Source organism: Pseudophryne corroboree, chromosome 2 (assembly GCF_028390025.1).
Source record: "Pseudophryne corroboree isolate aPseCor3 chromosome 2, aPseCor3.hap2, whole genome shotgun sequence".
Taxonomy (NCBI): domain Eukaryota; kingdom Metazoa; phylum Chordata; class Amphibia; order Anura; family Myobatrachidae; genus Pseudophryne; species Pseudophryne corroboree.
This window is the reverse complement of record NC_086445.1, coordinates 601,024,593-601,043,989: the sequence shown is the minus strand read 5'-3', so window position 1 is coordinate 601,043,989 and position 19,397 is coordinate 601,024,593. Positions and strand designations below refer to the sequence as shown.

The following is a 19,397-nucleotide window of genomic DNA, read 5'->3' as shown; positions in this document are numbered from 1 at the left end:
TATTCTGTAACCGGTAAATTCAATGTGGCGCTTTCAGACCGCAGCTAGACGCCAGTATGCACCTAGAAATTAGATTAAAATCATAAAGGACATCTCTCGCTTCAAGAGCTGTACTCTGACATAGATGGACTTCTGGAAAACAAAAGAAGCCCATAGGCTTCTATTGGGTAACGCCATTTAAAGATGGTATTACCCACCGGTTCCATGCTCTGGGATGTATTGCATTCCGGCGAATGGCACACATAGAATTGTGGCATTTTCATGCTTAGTACATCCCGCCCTATTAATTTGCCAAAGTTAAGTAGTGTAAACCCTATAAAGTGTTAATGTCTCTTATATACTTTACTTTTTTAAGGCTAAATTGTACATTAATTTTTGTAATTCAAAGCGTTGTTTTCTTTTGCCATTATTTCCTGAGTGTTTACATTTGTTTGAGCTTATATCATTTTTCTATGATCATCAATCTAAAATGAAATACAGTAACTAATCTAGACTGGACAAATGTACAGTGCCTTGCTAAAGTATTCACCCCCCTTCGCATTTTTCATGTTTTGTTGCCTCACAACCTGGAATTAAAATGGATTATTTGAAGGTTTGCATCATTTCATTCACAGAACATGGCTACAACTTTGAAGATGTTTTTTTTTTTAAATTGTGAAGCAAACAACAAATAGGACAAAACGACAGAAAACTTCAGCGTGCATAACTATTCACCCCCCTAAACTCAGTACTTTGTAGAGCCACCGTTTGCGGCAATTACAGCTGCAAGTCGCTTTGGATAAGTCTCTATGAGCTTGCCACATCTTGCCACTGGGATTTTTGCCCCTTCCTCAAGGCAAAACTGCTCCAGCTCCTTCATGTTGGATGGTTTCTGCTTGTCAACAGCAATCTTCAAGTCTGACCACAGATTCTCAATTGGATTGAGATCTGGGCTTTGACTAGGTCATTCCAACACATTTATGTTTCCTCTTAAACCACTCGAGTGTTGCTTTAGCAGTATGCTTCGGGTCATTGTACTGCTGGAAGGTGAACCTCCATCCCAGTCTCAAATCACAGGCAGACTGAAACAGGTTTTGCTTAAGAATATCCCTGTATTTAGCACCATCCATCTCTCCCTCAACTTGAAACAGTTTCCCAGTCCCTGCTGCTGAAAAACATCCTCCACAGCATGATGCTGCCACCACCATGTTTCACTGTGGGGATGGTGTTCTTGGGGTGATGGGATGTGTTTGGTTTGCGCCAGACATAGTGTTTTCCATGGTGGCCGAAAAGTAAAATTTTAGTCTCATCTGACCAGAGCACCTTCCTCCATACATTTGGGGAGTTGTTCACATGCTTTTTGGCAAACTCAAAACGTGCCTTCTTATTTTTAACACTAAGTAATGGCTTTTTTCTGGCCACTCTTCCATAAAGCCCAGCTCTATGGAGTGTACGGCTTATTGTGGTCACATGCGCAGATACACCAGTCTCTGCTGTGGAACTCTGCAGTTCCTTCAGGGTTACCTTTGGTCTCTGTGCTGCCTCTCTGATTAATGCCCTCCTTGCCCGGTCTGTGAGTTTTGGTGGCCGGCCCTCTCTTGGCAGGTTTGTTGTGGTACCATGTTCTTTCCATTTGAAGATGATGGATTTGATGGTGCTCCGGGGGGATCATCATCAAAGATTTGGATATTTTTTTTTAACCCAACCCTGACTTGTACTTCTCAACAACTTTGTCCCTGACTTGTTTGGAGAGCTCCTTGGTCTTCATGGTGTGATGCCTCTTGCTTAGTGGTGTTGCAGCCTCTGGGACCTTTCAGAAAAGGTGTCTTTATACTGACAGATCATGTGACACTTAGATTGCACACAGGTGGACTTCATTTCACCAATTATGTGACTTCTGAAGGTAATTGGTTGCACCAGAAGTTTTGAGGGGCTTCATAGCAAAGGGGGTGAATACATATGCACATGCTAATTTTCAGATTTTTATGTATAAAAATTATTTTTTATATAAATTTTTCTCATTTCACTTCACCAACATAGACTATTTTGTGCATATCCGTCACATGAAATTCAGATAAAAAAAATTTAATTACAGGTTGTAATGTAACAAAATAGGTAAAAAGCCAAGGGTGGTGAATACTTTAGCAAGGCACTGTAGTAATGTCTTAAAAGAAAGAAATAAGACAGGTGGATTTTACCTCGACCAGTGCTGAGACGAATTCCTCCCATTGGTCGACTAGACATAGTTCCCTGATCCCAAACTCTGAATTCCACACAAGCTTCAGTCAGGTCCTCTATGCGGAAACCATCATATACCATAGTGTGATTGTATATAGGTCGTAAGCTACGTGGGATCACTCGTGTGCGCTGAATACTGGATGGACTGTCATCTGGGAGAACACAACTAAATAGAGGCAAGACAGGAGCGAGGAATGGTTATAAAGATGCGTCACATACAAAGATGTAGAGGACAAAAGGATTAACACATATTAGGGATTTGAGATGTGTGAAGAAACTAGAAGTAAGGAAAGAAATGAAAAGGACGAAAACACCAAATTATGTAAAAAAAAAAAAATAATCCTTTCTGTCATTTTACCATTTTACGTAAGAACTGACATTCCCAGCTTTATGGGGAACCAGCTGCTGAGCCTCCTTCACCCAAATGTGGAGCTCTCCTGTGGGTGGAAGCCCTAAACCTGCCATAAAGGAGAGAGTATTATATGGTGACACAAACAATGCAGGTGGAGGAAAAGGCAATGACTTAAGGTATACTGTACATATTTGGGTTAATGAAGAGATGAGACTGTCACTGTGTAAGACATGAAAAATACTAAATAAAAAACATGAGAGCAAAACTTACCGTCAGCACCCTTTGGGTTGAATTTGACAGCGAAATTGAGCCTTCCTCGACTATACAAAAAGTCTGGTGAAAGTGGAGTCTGTGGGAGACATCACAGATCAGGGAAGGTCTCCAGCATGTTAACTAGAGGTTCAAAAATGTCCTCATATTATAAAGTATAGAGTATACATGTAATTCCCTACAAACATGGGGACGCCACTTTAAATTACATCACTTCACAGCCTGCTACTTGCTGCAGAGTTGCAGCTCTGGTGCAGTCAGCGGTGTCTAGCAAGTGAGATGATGCTGGGACAGCACAAGAGGTGGAGTTTTAGCCAAAAAGCTTGAGGGATGAATATGAGCACAGAAAACCTCGGAATTAGGAAGGAGGAGTTGAGTTGGTTGGTCCATTTTTGGGGTGAGAGGAGCTCTGGATCGGAGCAGAAGAGCAAGAAGGAGATTGGCTGGTAGAAGCATAGGCCCTCATTCCAAGTTGTTCGCTCGCTAGCTGCTTTTAGCAGCCGTGCAAACGCTAAGCCACCGCCCTTTGGGAGTGTATCTTAGCTTAGCAGAAGTGCGAACGAAAGGATCGCAGAGCGGCTACAAACTATTTTTGAGCAGTTTCAGAGTAGCTTCAGACCTACTAAGCGCTTGCGATCACTTCAGACCATTCAGTTCCTGTTTTGACATCACAAACACACCCTGCGTTCGGCCAGCCACGCCTGCGTTTTTCCAGGCACGCCTGCGTTTTTACGATCACTCCCTGAAAACGGTCAGTTCACACCCAGAAACACCCACTTCATGTCAATCACTCTGCGGTCAGCAGTGCGACTGAAAAGCTTCGCTAGACCTTGTGTAAAAAACCATCAGCTGTTGTGAAAGTACGTCGCGCATGCGCATTGTGCCGCATACGCATGCGCAGAAGTGCCGCTTTTTTGCCTAATCGCTGCGCAGCGAATGAAAACAGCTAGCGAACAACTCGGAATGACCACCATAGTAAGTAGAAAATGACAAAGATTGGAGGAGTATAGCCACATACTAGCTGTTCAGCAACCTGATAGTGAAAAAGAGACTATCACTATGAGTTGGTGCCAAGGTTTTGATAGTGGGCCTCTTCAACTTGTACGCACTGTTTAAAGACTAGCTGGTGGTAGTAGACAACTCTCTATAGACAAATGCCCCAAACCAGGGAAAAGCAAATAACCATCCAAGAACCAGCTGCTACAAGCCTTCCAAGTGTTTCTGAGACTAAGAAGATCATTTACTAAGCAGTGATAAGAGCGGAGACGTGAGCCAGTGGAGAAGTGGCCCCATCAACCAATCAGCAGCTCTGTGTCATTTTAGTATGCAAATTATAAATGTCACTTCAGCGCTGATTGGTTGCCATGGGCAACTTCTCCACTGGCTCACTTCTCTGCTCTTATCACTGCTTAGTAAATGTCCCCCTAACTGTTAGCCCTTGTAAGACAAACTGCAAGAGATCAGAGCATTGCTGAGACTTGTAGTGCCGTGGTCTTAAGTGATTTTTGAAATTTATCCGTCGTAAGAAGGAGAAATTTAACCTCCACCGAGTTCTGCTCTAGGTGAGATAAAAACAATTTTGTGCTTTTTTTGTTCTTACTACAGTTGCATGGGAGCAGTGCCGTTTCTTGCGGCGGGCGAGCCGTGCAACCGCACAGGGCGCCCGCCGCTGCACTTTGTGGGTCCCTGATTCCCCCCTCCTCCCTCTTCCGAGTACTTCTGCTCGGGGGGCGGAGTTTCGCGTCATTCCGCGAAACTCCGCCCCCCGAGCAGGAGTACCTGGGAAGAGGAGGGGGAGCCAAGCTGGAAAGAGGAGGCACCGGCGGCCGGCGCGAGGATGGAGAGGCGGCCTGCCCTGAGGAGCGGGAAGATCCTCTTGATAAGTAAGTCGTATATCTCTCTCCCCCATCCCTCTACCTTCCTCCCCCCCCCCCCCCCACTTGCCTGCCGTACTGTATAGAATGGGAACACTTGCCTGCTGTGCTGTGTAAAATGGGGACACTTGCCTGCCATGCTGTGTAAAATGGGGACTCGCCTGCCGTACTGTGTAAAATGGGGACACGTGCCTGCTGCAATGTGCAAAATGGCGACACATGCCTGCCGCAATGTGTAAAATGGGGACATGTGCCTGCCGCAATGTGTAAAATGGGGACACTGGCCTGCCATATTGTGTAAAATGGGACTCTTGCCTACCGTACTGTGTAAAATAGGGACACGTGCCTGCCGCAATGTGTAAAATGGGGACACGTGCCTGCCGCAATGTGTAAAATAAGGACACGTGCCTGCCGCAATGTGTAAAATGGGGACACGTGCCTGCCGCAATGTGTAAAATGGGGACACGTGCCTGCCGCAATGTGTAAAATGGGGACACGTGCCTGCCGTACTGTGTAAAGTGGGGACTTTTTTTTTTCTGTGGTGGCCGTGATGATCAGATGAGGCCACGCCCATTTTTACGAGGTCACGCCCCTTGCCAGGAGAGCGCGCGCATGCTTTTTCTTTTTATATCTATAGGGGGGGGGCGCATTTTTTATTATGTGAATGTGGGGGGCGGGCACATTTTTAAATCTCGCACTGGGAGCCAAATTGGCTAGAAATGGCCCTGCATGGGAGTGACCTGCTATATATTGTTAGTGCTGCCTCACTCAGTGTAGGGGAATTAATTATACATACAAAGCCTTGGTATGCCAATCTAGAAGCCTTCCAGGAAGAGCTATTTCTTTCATAAGCACAATAGACATGTTGTTATTTAGTGACATAATAAGAATTTTAGGTACTGTATGGAGATGAGGCTTACCCTCATCTCTGGACAGTGTGACAGGACTATAATATGTTTCTGATAGATATTTAATGCGTCGTTAGATTTGTAAGAGTGATATACTGATATAGTAATAGGAACTCTTCAAAAAATATTTTGTGGGTTAATACTTTAGTCAATTAAGATAAGAGATAGCATAGTACTGTAGTTACATTTCAGTCCATTGAGCTGTAAAGTGATTTGTAAAATCATAGATTTAAGAACAATGGGGGTAATTCTGAGTTGATCGCAGCAGGAAATTTTTTAGCAGTTGGGCAAAACCATGTGCACTGCAGGGGAGGCAGATATAACATGTGCAGAGAGAGTTAGATTTGGGTGGGTTATTTTATTTCTGTGCAGGGTAAATACTGGCTGTTTTATTTTTACACTGCAAATTAGCTTGCAGATGAACACACCACACCCAAATCTAACTCTCTCTGCACATGTTATATCTGCCTCCCCTGCAGTGCACATGGTTTTGCCCAGTTGCTAACAGAATTCCTGCTGCGATCAACTTGGAATTACACCCAATAACCAGTAAAAAAATGTTCAGCTACGTGCCCCACCTTAGTCTCATGGAAGCGTTTTAAATACTCATTTATATAAATACTCATTTATTTTAGCACACATACTGGTCTGATCTGTGTTTAGTGTAAAGAAATCCTTGCTTCTCTCCTGTGGTATGAAAGGGGAGAGTAACAAGAGTACTGTTGAAGAGAAGAACGGGGACCAGAGTCACTCCCGCCTGAAACACCATAAAAAGGTTACATTAGGGCCTATGATAATCCTGTTACCACAACATCATACGCAAGTAAATGTATTCAGGGTTCTACACATACTTGTCGACTTTTTGGCTGCTCTCTCCGGGAGAGAGCAGCCAGTACGGCTCAGCAGGGGGGCGGGCTCCGACGAGCAGTGCAGAGGGGGGCGAGTCAGAGGTGTGGCGGAGGCGGAACGGGGGCGTGGCGGCGGGACACATCATGTAAGCCACGCCCCCTGCTGTGTAATGCCGCTATTACAGGTATTGTCCAGCAGGGGGCGTAGCTATGATGACGCGATTCAACAAGAATCGCGTCATCGCCTGCCTGGACCGCCCACTTTACTCTAAGTGGGTGGTTGGGCAGGGAGGGGACCACCGAAATCGGGAGACTTGCCTGTTTTTCCGGGGGGCCGGGAGGGTCACCCGATTTTCGGGAGCCTCCCGGCCATTCCGGGAGAGTAGGCAAGTATGGTTCTACATACATAGTAGTAGAAGAGTACCACAGCAATAGGGAATATAGGGGGTCATTCTGAGTTGATCGCAGCAGCAAGTTTGTTAGCTATTGGGCAAAACCATGTGCACTGCAGGGGGGGGCAGATATAACATTTGCAGAGAGAGTTAGATTTGGGTGGGTTATTTCATTTCTGTGCAGGGTAAATACTGGCTGCTTTATTTTTACACTGCAATTTAGATTTCAGTTTGAACACACCCCACCCAAATCTAACTCTCTCTGCACATGTTATATCTGCCCCTCCTGCAGTGCACATGGGCCCTCATTCCGAGTTGTTCGCTCGCAAGCTGCTTTTAGCAGCATTGCACACGCTAAGCCGCTGCCTACTGGGAGTGAATCTTAGCTTAGCAGAATTGCGAACGAAAGATTCTCAAAATTGCGAATAGAAATTTCCTGGCAGTTTCTGAGTAGCTCGACACTTACTCTGCCACTGCGATCAGTTCAGTCAGTTTCGTTCCTGGTTTGACGTCACAAACACACCCAGCGTTCGCCCAGACACTCCCCCGTTTCTCCAGCCACTCCCGCGTTTTTCCCAGAAACGGCAGCGTTTTTTCACACACACCCATAAAACGGTCAGTTTCCGCCCAGAAACACCCACTTCCTGTCAATCACACTCCGATCACCAGAACGAAGAAAAAACCTCGTAATGCCGTGAGTAAAATACCAAACTTCTTAGCAAATCTACTTGACGCAGCCGCAGTGCAAACATTGCGCATGCGCAGTTAGCGGAAAATCGCACCGATGCGAAGAAAAATAACGAGCGAACAACTCGGAATGAGGGCCATGGTTTTGCCCAACTGCTAACAAATTTGCTGCTGCAATCAACTCAGAATTAGGCCCATAGGGACGGAGCGATTAAGGCAAAAATGCGCATGCGCATGGTACGCAGTGCGCATGCGGTAAGTATTTTAGCACAAAACTTAGTAGATTTACTCACGTCCGAACTAAGAATTTTCATCGTTGAAGTGATCGGAGTGTGATTGACAGGAAGTGGGTGTTTCTGGGCGGAAACTGACCGTTTTCTGGGAGTGTGCGGAAAAACGCAGGCGTGCCAGGAAAAAAAGCGGGAGTGTCTGGAGAAACAGGGGAGTGGCTGGCCAAACGCAGGGCGTGTTTGTAACGTCAAACCAGGAACGAAACGACCTGAGCTGATCGCAATCGGTGAGTAGGTCTGGAGCTACTCAGAAACTGCTAAGAATTTTCTATTCGCAATTCTGCTAATCTTTCGTTCGCTATTCTGCTAAGCTAAGATACACTCCTAGAGGGCGGCGGCCTAGCGTGTGCAATGCTGCTCAAATCTGCTAGCGAGCGAACAACTCGGAATGACCCCCATAGAGTAGTGGATAAAAAACAATTGGACTGTTAGGCATGATCTTTGTATTAAAGGCTCAGTACAAGTCAGATAGGAATTGGGCACGGAACGTTATTGAGAAAGTGGTTGCAACTCAACTAGAAGCCAACCTGTCAACCCAGGATATTTATGATCCGTTCCAGTCAGGATTTCAGACAAGACATAGCACTGAAATGTGTGCTTAATTATCTTCTGATGATAGGAGACAGAGGTGACTGTTCAATTTTGATAATTCTGAATTTCTCTGCAGTATTTGATAAAGTGGACCATGGGATTCTAAAGGGCCCTACACACTGCGTGATATTAGTGAAAGATATGAACGATCTCGTTCATTAATGAACGAGATACCGTTCATATCTTTCAGTGTGGTGGCACCAGCGATGAACGATGCGTGGCCCTGCGCTCGTTCATCGCTGGTGCCCCTTTGCTTGTGCATGCAAGCCAATATGGACGATCTCGTCTATATTTGCCTGCACTCCTATGGAGCCAGGTGACGGGGGAAGTGAAGAAACTTCACTCCCCCCGTCACTGCCTCCCCGGCAGCCGGGTCGCCCGTCGGCCATATCCGCCGTCGGGCAGCTTGGCGGCGGATCGCGCAATGTGTAGGGCCCATAATTGAGCGCCTGAAAAGTTCTGTAGCCTGGATGGCACAGTCCTTAGCTAGTTCAAATTATTTCTCACCAGCAGGTCACAGAGAGTTTCTTCTATAGTATACTGATCGTCATCCGTGACTCTGACATGTGATGTTTCACAGGGTTCTATGCTATCTCCCATGCTTTTTGCAGGTTTACATGCTACCACTGGGTGAAATAATGAGACAGCATGGCCTGGTCTACCACTGCTATGCAGATGATACACAACTGTACCTGTCCTTTGCTCCGGGTACTGAGAGTCCAGTAACAACCCTAAACAGCTGTCTTGCTGAGCTACAGGAGTGAATGAGTGCCTGTTGGCTGCAACTGAATCCTGATAATACAGAGGTCCTACAGTATGATAGGACAAAGGACAAGATTGCAGCATAGCCAACCAACAGGACTTACGCTTTGGGGTTCAGAACTACAAAACACTGAACATGTGCAGAATCTTGGTGTTGTCCTGGGTAGTGGCTTGTCACTTAATAAGACCGTATAATTTCATCTGAGGAACATAGCCAGAATCAAGCACTTAATTCCTAAAGTCATACTGTACATGAATTTGCATTATAATGCTTAGACTACTGCAATTCCTTCTGCTTTGCTCTCCAGCAAAAAATTGCACCGCTTGCAGTCAGTACAAAATGCAGCTGCCAGGCTAGTAACCAGTGAGCCCCGTTCCAGCCATTTAACACCTATTCTTTGCGCCCTTCATTGGCTGCCTGTAAGAGGGTGAATCTTTTTCAAGATTGGCTTACTGACTTTCAAAGCTCTACATGACCAGGACCCAAAGTACTTGAAGCAGCTTCTGATTCCATACTGCCCCTCTCGATTACTGCGATCTGTAGATTAAGGTCCTTTATCAGTACCAAGAGTCTCCCTGAGTTCATCTGGGGGTCGAGCTCTTTCAGCTTTACAGATTTGACTCTATAGAACTTGCTGTCCTGCATAGTTCGAAAGGCCTCAACACTAGGATCCTTCAAACACAGACTCACGACTTAACTGTATACTCACGCATTTCTTGGGGACTAATTCTGTTTCTATGTAACACACTAGTTTCGTGAAAAATTAGTTGTGATCATTGTCTTGATGTGATTGGTTACATATTGTGCTATCCCCATCCACTTCAAAATGGAAATATAAGTGATGAGCAGGAGATAGCGTTTGCTAACAAAAAGGAGTTTTGACCCAGGTCAAAACAATATGGTATTGCATTTTGCTTGCAATGCATCCCACCACTCTCTGCAAGCATAAGGGCATTTATTAACACCGTATGCATGAAGACAATCAAAAATATACGTTATGGTAAGAACTTACCGTTAATAACGGTATTTCTCCTAAGTCCACAGGATCCACAGGATAACACTGGGATATGATGACGCGACAGCGGATTTGCCCTAAACGGTTAAAGCTTTCGGCCTCCAAGCATGCAACGGGCCCATCCATATATCCCCGCCTCCTGGCTCAGGCAAATCAGTTGTTTATCCATATCTCAAGGCAGGAGCATCGTAGAGAGCCCTAATTAGGTGAGAAGAACACACATGCACACCCTTCTGTACAAGAGGGAAGAGGTTAGGGAGTAAAAGGATCCTCAAATCAGGTGTGCCAGGGTGGGATCTCTGTGGATCCTGTGGACTTAGGAGAAATACCATTATCAATGGTAAGATCTTACCATAAAGTATATTTCTCCTGCAGGGTACACAGGTTATCTACAGGATAACATTGGGATGTCCCAAAGCAATTTAGTGGTGGGGACACTCCTGATTGGACAGGAGAATCCTTCGCCCGAATTCAGTGTCCTTTGAGGCAAAGGTATCAAAGGCATAATATCTCATGAATGTGTTAATGGAAGACCATGTGGCTGCCTTACATATCTGTTCTGCCTAAGCACCACGTTGTGCTGCCCATGATGGACCTACCTTACGAGTAGAGTGAGCAGAGACGTTAGCCAGAACAAGGAGATCAGCTTGAGAGTATGCTTCTGAAATTTTTATCCAAATCCACTTCACCCGTATCTGCTTATCAGCAGGCCATCCTCTCTTGTGAAATTCGTAGAGAACGAAGTGAGTGTGTGTCTTTTGATGGCACTGGTATGATCCTCATAGATCCTTAAGGCACAGACTATGTCCAACGATGCATCTCCCACAGAAAGGTCCGGGCCCTGGAAGACCGAGACTACAATTTCTTCGTTAAGGTGGAATTTAGACACCACCTTAGGAAGATACCCAGATTTGGTTCTAAGAACCGCTCTATCTGGATAAAAAATCAGAAATGGAGGGTGACATAACAATGCCCATAAATCTGAAACTCTTCTAACTGAAGCAAAAGCCAGTAGAAAGAGAACTTTAGCTGTCAACCATTTAAGAGCTACTCTTTTTAGTGGTTCAAATGGGACGTTACTGCCATTGCAATGTCCAAGCGAATTTGAACTGGTTTCATCAGAATTATATTCTTTGCCTTAATAAATGCAGAAGTTCCAATATATTTATTGGAAGGCAACTTTCTTCTCTGGTCCACTGCCCCTGGAAACAATTCCTTCCTGACACTTCTCCCCAGCCCTACAGCCTGGCCTCCATTATCAGAGTTTCCCAATCTGAAATCCAAAGAAGACTCCTTTGTCCAGATAGGATGTCTGTAGCCACCAGGCTACTGACCTCCTAACTTCCAGAGGAAAGACCATAATCTGTGCTTTGGTGAAAAAACCTTTACACTTGGAAAGGATCAGACATAACAGATGTATCGAGTAGAAATGAGTATACTCCATCATGTTGAATGTCTACACCATCAAACCCATCACACGCATTACCGCGTAATTGGATACCATTTGACTGTGTAGCAACTCCTGAATCTTTAAGTGAATTTTGGATACTTTGTTTAGAGGTATAATTACTCTCTGAATACCCAACTCCAACACAGCCCCCAAATGAGTCATCCGTAGTGACAGAACCAGAGATGACTTTGCCCAATTTATGAGCCAACCGTATCTCTGTAACAAGCTGTTTGTCTGTTGCAGATGACACTGAACAATTCCTGAGACTGTGTCAGGATTAATAAGTTATCGAGGTATGGATTTTTTTAAAAATCCTTATCCCCTGCAAATGGAGATAAGATGCCATTACCACCATCATTTTGGTGAATACTCTGGGATCTGTGGTCAGTCCAAATGGTATGGCCTGAAACTGAAAATGATGCTGGAGGATACCAAACCCTACATAGCAGTGCTATAGGATCATGTAGATATGCATCCTGGTTATCCAGGGATACCATAATATCCTCCTGCTCCATGGCCAAAATAATGGAACGTAAAGTCTCCACATGAAACCCGAGGCACCCAAATGTACTTGTTCAGCGCTTTGAGACTGAGAATGGGCCGGAACAACCCATTTGGCTGCTAGACTAAAAACAGGTTGGAAAAAAACCTTGTCCTCGTTGTGCAGGAGGAATTATTTGAATTATCACTCCTGACTGAAGCAGCTCCTGAACTGCCTCTTGCAAAGCCCTGGTCTTTGTTTCCACTGAAGACGGGCTGGTATCAACTTTTAATGAGGGTGTTTCTTGAAAACACCTACAGCACCTGGTATTCCCAGGTGGTTTACCATCCAAGTACTAACCAGGACCAACACTGCTTAGCTTCCAAGATCAGATAAGATTGGGCATGTCCAGTGTGGTATGGCTGTAGATCAGAACCGTGAGCTACCGCTTCTTGCACCCAGGCATCTGTAGTAGACTGCTGCCAGATCTGTGCAAACCTAAGAAGTCAGCATCCCACCCTAGGTTCCCCCAGGTGGAGGCCAGCACCATCAGGCTGATGGCTTGTCTTTAGATTTGAAAACCGGTCCTCTGTTAGCCCAATACCTTTTAGTTTTACCAGACTTGTTGGATTGGGACTGTTTGCCATTACCCTTTCCTTTTGCTTTTGCTTGATTCCAAAAGGACCGAAAAGCTGGAAACTAGGGTTAAATTTATGTGTGAAAGGAAACTTCACTTTCTTGAAGTCTGCTTCTGACTCCAAAAAACTGTTTAATTCTTTACCAAAAAGAATATCTCCAGTAAACAAGGATAAGACTCCAGACCCTTCCTGGATTCTTAGTCAGTTTACCATGTACATAGCCAACCCACTTAGCGAGCTATTACTGCTGAAGCTGATGCCTAAGAGGCAATTGTACCCATATCCAGGGCTGCTTATTGCTACCTGATTGATATGTGTAATATGGAATTTTTGCTCTCTAAATGCCATTGAAAGATCCTCCTTCAATGCATCAGTCCAGGCTGCCACTGCTTACGTCGTCCAGGCTGAATCCATGGATGGTCTAATGATTGCCCAAGACAAGGAAAAAATGGCTTTAAGAAAACCATCGACTCTCCTATCCCTGACATCATTTATTTATGTAGAAAGCAGAAGTAATGTAGATATTTGCACCACTCTATGACATGCGAATCTACTTTGGGAGCCACCTCCCTTTTTTAAACAGTCCCTAGCTGGACGAAGATAATTGGAATTCCATTTCTTGGAAGTCTAACTTCTTACTGGGCGTAACCCAAACCTCTTGCATAATTTCCATCAGCTGTTTTGGGACGTTTAAACACAGTAGCCTTAGTTTTTAACACAGGCTCTGCTGCCGCTTCTAAGAATAGAATGGCTTACATAGCACTTATTAGTTCAGGTATGTCCACTGAGCTGAGACCTTCTTCTGAAGTGTAATGAGTCCTCATCCTCTGACGAATCTTCATCTAAAACATGTGTAGACTGTAAAGATGTTCATGTCTATGTGATTTACTTACCACTGGCCTTTCAGCCTGCTTTTGTTGAGAGGCTGCCAATCTGCACAGCTATACTGGATAATGTCTGTGCAAAGTAGCCCATGAAGGTTCAACTAGAACCTGTACTTGCCTCAGTTATTTAAGAGGCTTCGGTGCCAACTAAACATTTTGCACATAATCCATTTTGAACCAGATCCTGATAGTTTAACCCAGCTTCGCAAGGCAAGCATTAAATGAGTGTTGGTGCTGCTGTGGAAAGTGTATTTTTCCTCACCCTTGCCACTCTTAGACATGACAAATAAATCACACACCTGTACAGTGTTACTGCACAATTTGTGACTGTAATCACTTTAAAATTTGTTAAAGTGACACACAATCCTACCCTAACCTGCACCAGCATTGAGGATCGGATACACAGAAAAACTGACAGAATTATAGTAAAGTCAGCAATCACACTAGCAATCAGTCACAGGTTATACATTAGTGTAATAAGCAACATGAGCACATAATCAACTACAAATACATTTCAAGTATGTAGGAGAAACATATTACTGCATTACCTTATATAAGATTTAACCGTATTCAGTCGCACAGCGAAAGAAAACAACAGCAATAGTTATCAGACTCATGCATCAGGCACTTTATCTAACTATTCGCACTCAAAGGTAGATAGACACTTAGGGGGTCATTCTGAGTTGATCGTAGCTGTGCTAAATTTAGCACAGCTACGATCAGGCACTCAGACATGCGGGGGGACGCCCAGCACAGGGCTCTAGTCCGCCCAGCATGTCAGTGCCAGCCCCCCATTCCCCTGCAGAAATGCAAAAGCATCGCACAGCGGTGATGCCTTTGCATTTAAGGAGTAACTCCCGGCCAGCGCAGCTCCTGCAGCTGGCCTGGAGAACCTCTTAGCTGCCCGGGTCGCAGCGGCTGCGTGTGACGTCACACAGCCACCGTGGCACGCCCCCCAACAGTCTGGCCACGCCTGCGTTGGCCAGACCACGCCCACCTAAATGCGGCTTAACGCCACCGTCCAGCCCCCTCCCACCCAGCGACTGCCTCTGCCTGTCAATCAGGCAGAGGTGATCGCTAGGCAACGATGTCCTTCGGCCATCCAGCATGCGCCGGCGCACTTCAGCACCGGCGCATGCGCAGATCCGACCCAATTTCTGCGCTACGATAAACTGCAGCGAGCGATCGGGTCGGAATGAACCCCTTAGTGCTGTATTACCCGTGCTCAGTAGAGTGGGATACAGGGAGCCTCACCCCGCTTCCAGGACCAATCAATACATTTGTGAACGCTGAGTGGATCCAGACGCTAATAGTGTACACAACTGCTCTGTGAACTTATAATGGTCCCCTTAGATACACAGCGTCTCAGACGGAAGCGGGAAAACAGTTCATGGCGGAAGACTCGGAGGAAACTGGTCATGAACCGGGGGAGGGGTGACCAGGGGAGCATCTGACTCCCCACTGCTGACATCAACCCTAGGATTCACGGCCTCATCCTACCCCTGGAGCCTATGATCTCTAAGGCCTAGCGCTGGTGCACCCTTGGCGTCAGCCTTGTCAGCGACTGTTTGGTAGTCATCTCCCAAAACAGTGCGGCTGTGTCCGTGTTCCTCCTCTAAGCGGAACCGATGCTTTGCCTTCTCCCCATGCTCCGGCCACAGTCTGGTAACGTCTGCTGGACTGCTAGTATATCCGACACAGACGCCCACCGAAACAGCACTGTACTCGTGGGTAAGCGTTGTCGCGACCCGGTGGTGAGTTGTTGGAGCGACTCTTTCTATGGTACGTATAAGACGCTTTTTAGAAAGATCACTCAAGAAAAATAGTAAGACTATAAAAATAAAATAAAAAAGCTTATGGCTGCTAAAAACCAGCAGCCCTCTTGACCATGGTTCGGCTCATGCCGCAACAAACAAAAAACTGATTTCCCTGAGCCAGGAGGTGGGGGATATATGGACGGGCCTGTTGCATGCTGGGAGGCCGAAAGCTTTTTATCATTTGGTGCAAATCCGCTGTCGCGTCATCATATCCCAATGTTATCCTGTGGATAACCTGTGGACCCTGCAGTAGAAAAGGACAGCTCTGCGGCAAGAGCTGTCCTTTGCGATGACAGTGCTTCTGAGCTTATGCAAGGGACATATGCAAGGGATGACGTGGAGGAATCTGATTGGATCCCTGTCATGGAGAAAACGCAAAAGAAGGCCATAGGTTTCTATTGGGCAACCCCATCTAAAGATGGTGTTGCCCACCGCATCCATGCCCCAGAATCTATCACATTTGCATATGCGGTATGTGGCCAGAGCTCTGAAAACTGCATTGCACACATTTTACAGGTTGATGCATCCCACGCTATAGCACAGAAGAAGATAGGGAATGGAGATGATGTAAGGTGAAGTGAGAACTTGTAGTGAAGAAGTGGAGAAATGCTGTGGGGGAAGTACTAAGGGGCCTATTCATTTTGTTAATTTTTTGGGAGACGGGTGGTCCCCATCAATTAAGTATTCAACTTACTGCAAGCACCAGAGCAATTTAACATTGCTGTCCCAGCCGAGATAAGATCAGCTGTCCCGCAAATCCTTTGTTAGCACTGCTGAGTCTTTTGGCAGTGATACTGTGCATGTGTGAACTTGGGTTCACGCATGAGCGACTTTGGACAGAGGGATCCGATACAAATGGATCCCTCTTCACAACCAGAACTCCTTCCCATAGAAAAGCAGCAGGGTGCGGGAACAAAAGCCAAATGAAGGTGGCAAAGGTTCCCACAGTCAAGCTCCAAAAATGTTGTATTTTCAGAGCTTGATGAATTTAGGTCCCCAAATATTTAGACCAACATATTTTAACATAGCTCATTAATATGTGTTATTTAATAATTTCCTCAAGCTGTACTAAATAAATAAACTTTTGGACATAATATAAGTATGGTGCAGTGTAGCACATTTTACTTACTTTAGACTAGTGCTTAGTACAGTAAGACCATGCTGAAGACAGATATCGCTTTCATGATGGGACCTACCCGTGGCTGTAAGTTGTGCCAGGCTGGCTGAATTTGGCTCCAGTCCCAGGTTGCAAAATCCAGTTCTACTTCTCCCAAGAAAATGTTTTTTGCTAGTGATCCCCGATGCCACACAGACAGGTTTAGAAAACGGCTTTGTAGCTCTGATCTGTCAAGCTTGTACTATTATGATGGAAGAGACAAAATGACAGATACCTCCATCCTACCTCAATGTTACATTACAGAAAGCTTGTTTGTAGTCAGAAACTAGTATAGCATATGGGGGAAATGTATAAAACCATCATGGATAAGTGGACCAGTGAAGGAGAGACTGTGTTGAATTAATTAGAATGGTGTTTCAACACAGGAGACACCAATCATAAATTAAGACGTAAGTCCAGGAACAGAGCATTTTGTACCTAATGGAATGGGTCATGTTGGAGGGTATGCTAAGTCTAGCTAAGTTAACGATATCATAACAGCTATATGGGGAGACTAGTTTCCGGACCAGACACTGCGTTACATTCTGCATCCTGTGAAAGGACGACTGGAGATTCTACCACTATCTGTTTTTACTAACTACCATCTCTTCTGTAAGAGCAGTGTGCCATAGAGTGTCATACTCTTTGTTGGAGCTACAACTGAGGATTATCAGCAATTACTGCCAGGTCTCATACTAATAAGTACTCTGGTGGCACATTACTGTCATTAGCACCATGTCTGCATATTTCAGTGTATTGACTAAATTCTCAATCTATATAATCAGTTTAGGGCAGTTCTCCATTTTGGTTTGACTGACTATTCTATTCATAAAGTTTAATTTACTACAGGTTTGGGGGTCTATTTACTAAAGCCTTGGATAGAGATAAAGTAGATGGAGATAAAGTCCCAGCCAATTAGCTCCTAACTGCCGTGTCACAGGCTGTGTTTGAAAAATGACAGTTAGGAGGTGGTTGGCTGATACTTTATCTTCGTCCACTTTATCTCTCTCCAATGCTTAGTAAATAGACCCCTTGGTTCTATAAACATCCAATTATGGATTTCAATAAGAATCAACTTAATATAGGGGGTCATTCCGACCTGATCGCATGCTGCAAATTTTCGCAGGGCAACGATCAGGACAGAACTGCGCGTGCATATGCACTGCAATGCACAGGCATGCCGTACGAGTGCAAAGCGGATCGGCGCCCAGCAATGGATTCTACGACGATTCCATTCGCAAGGAGTTTGACAGCAAGGAGGCGTTTCTGGGTGTCAACTGACCGTTTACCGGGAGCGGTTGGAGAAACGCAGGTGTGTCCAGGTGTTTGCAGGGCGGGTGTCTGACGTCAATTCCGGGACTGAACAAGCAGAAGTCATCACAGTGGCTGAGTAAGTTCTGAGCTACTCAGAAACTGCACAAATTGTGTTTGCATCTATCGGCTGCAAAAGCGATCGCACCCTTGCACAGCAAATATACACTCCCCGGTGGGTGGCGACTATGCGTTCGCACGGCTACTAAAAACAGCTAACGAGCAATAAACTCGAAATGACCCCCATAGAGCAGTTGCTCTTGTACTAATCCATGAACATTGGTCATTGGTGATCACGTTACATTGAGCCCTCACGTTCACATGATAAATTGTAATTGCTTTGATTATATATATTTTTTAATGTTTATTATTAGTATATGTGTTAATTTTTATCAATAAATGTTTCTTTTGAATATTTATGGTCTTTAGTATCTAATAATTGTGCTCGTATTGGTGGTTATCACCTATTTTATTCACATTTAGTAGAAGTATGACCCTAAAGCTTACATGTGGCACCCAATATAATGAGGTAGTAATTTGTTTTAAAATTATGGAAGAGTTAAGCAAAAGTCACCCAAAGTCCTACTCCTTGGCAAAGCTGTGATTCTTTCTTAGCTGCTCTGCCATGATATGGAATATAACATTTCATGGCAGCTGCTGGACATTTCATGAAAATGTCATCATGTGTCTAGGACAGTGGTTCTCAAACTGTATGCCGGGGCACCCTGGGGTGCCTCAGGACACTTGCAGGGGGGCCCTGGTTTGGTCGTCCAGGACCAATTCAAATTATTTATAGTCAATGTAGTAGGCAAAACCAGTGCTGGTGGCTGCCAATCATAAAGTATGTGGATAAACAGAAGCAAATAGGGTGGAATTCAATTGTTTCAAAAGTCGGTTGGGTGTCTATTTTTTCCTGTCTATTAGATAGGAAAAAACAGACACCCAACTGACTTTTCAAACAATTGAATACCCCCCATAGTGTCCCTCACCACACAACTGAACTGAAGGATGACATATAAACACAATTTACTTAATATTTATTTCTAAATTTCTCAATAAAACTCTTTGGGTCTAGGGGTGCCGAGAAAACAATTCTAATACTCCGGGGTGCCATGATTCAAAAAAGTTTGGGAACCACTGTTCTAGGACTTCCTTATGATTATCATGCCCTGATAGGGTAGACTGGGGTTACACCATAATTAAACCAACCTTAAGAGTTTCATTGAAGAGAGGATCCAGAGTCTTTTTTTTCACCTTTGTTTTCCTCTTGCCTTGTACAGATTTGTCAGGGAGTAAATAACATTTCACATACCTGGGGGTAAGGAGAAGAAATCTGAAGGTAAATGTCCCTCTTGTGTTAATAATAACAACACTGACTTTACGTGAACTATAATGTCTGTCATACCCCACCAACACTTAAAGTTCTCTATCTCTTCATTCTATACATTTTCTC

At 44.8% G+C, this 19,397-nt stretch overlaps 1 protein-coding gene and 1 non-coding gene across 2 annotated transcripts in view; both read right to left on the bottom strand.

Annotated features, from left to right (window-relative positions):
* SYTL1 (synaptotagmin like 1) overlaps window positions 1-19,397 on the bottom strand; it is a 178,993-nt gene that overhangs the window by 32,440 nt on the left and 127,156 nt on the right. Inside the window, exons 10-14 of the mRNA XM_063954701.1 lie at window positions 19,154-19,256; window positions 16,674-16,835; window positions 2,840-2,918; window positions 2,576-2,675; window positions 2,178-2,383 (exon numbers count right to left, since the gene is read on the bottom strand). Of these exons, the coding sequence (XP_063810771.1) occupies window positions 2,178-2,383; window positions 2,576-2,675; window positions 2,840-2,918; window positions 16,674-16,835; window positions 19,154-19,256 (650 nt within the window). The remainder of the gene's footprint in view (window positions 1-2,177; window positions 2,384-2,575; window positions 2,676-2,839; window positions 2,919-16,673; window positions 16,836-19,153; window positions 19,257-19,397) is intronic.
* Window positions 12,450-12,568, bottom strand: LOC135051405 (5S ribosomal RNA). The gene has a single exon (XR_010242206.1). It is a non-coding gene; the product is annotated as a 5S ribosomal RNA (ribosomal RNA).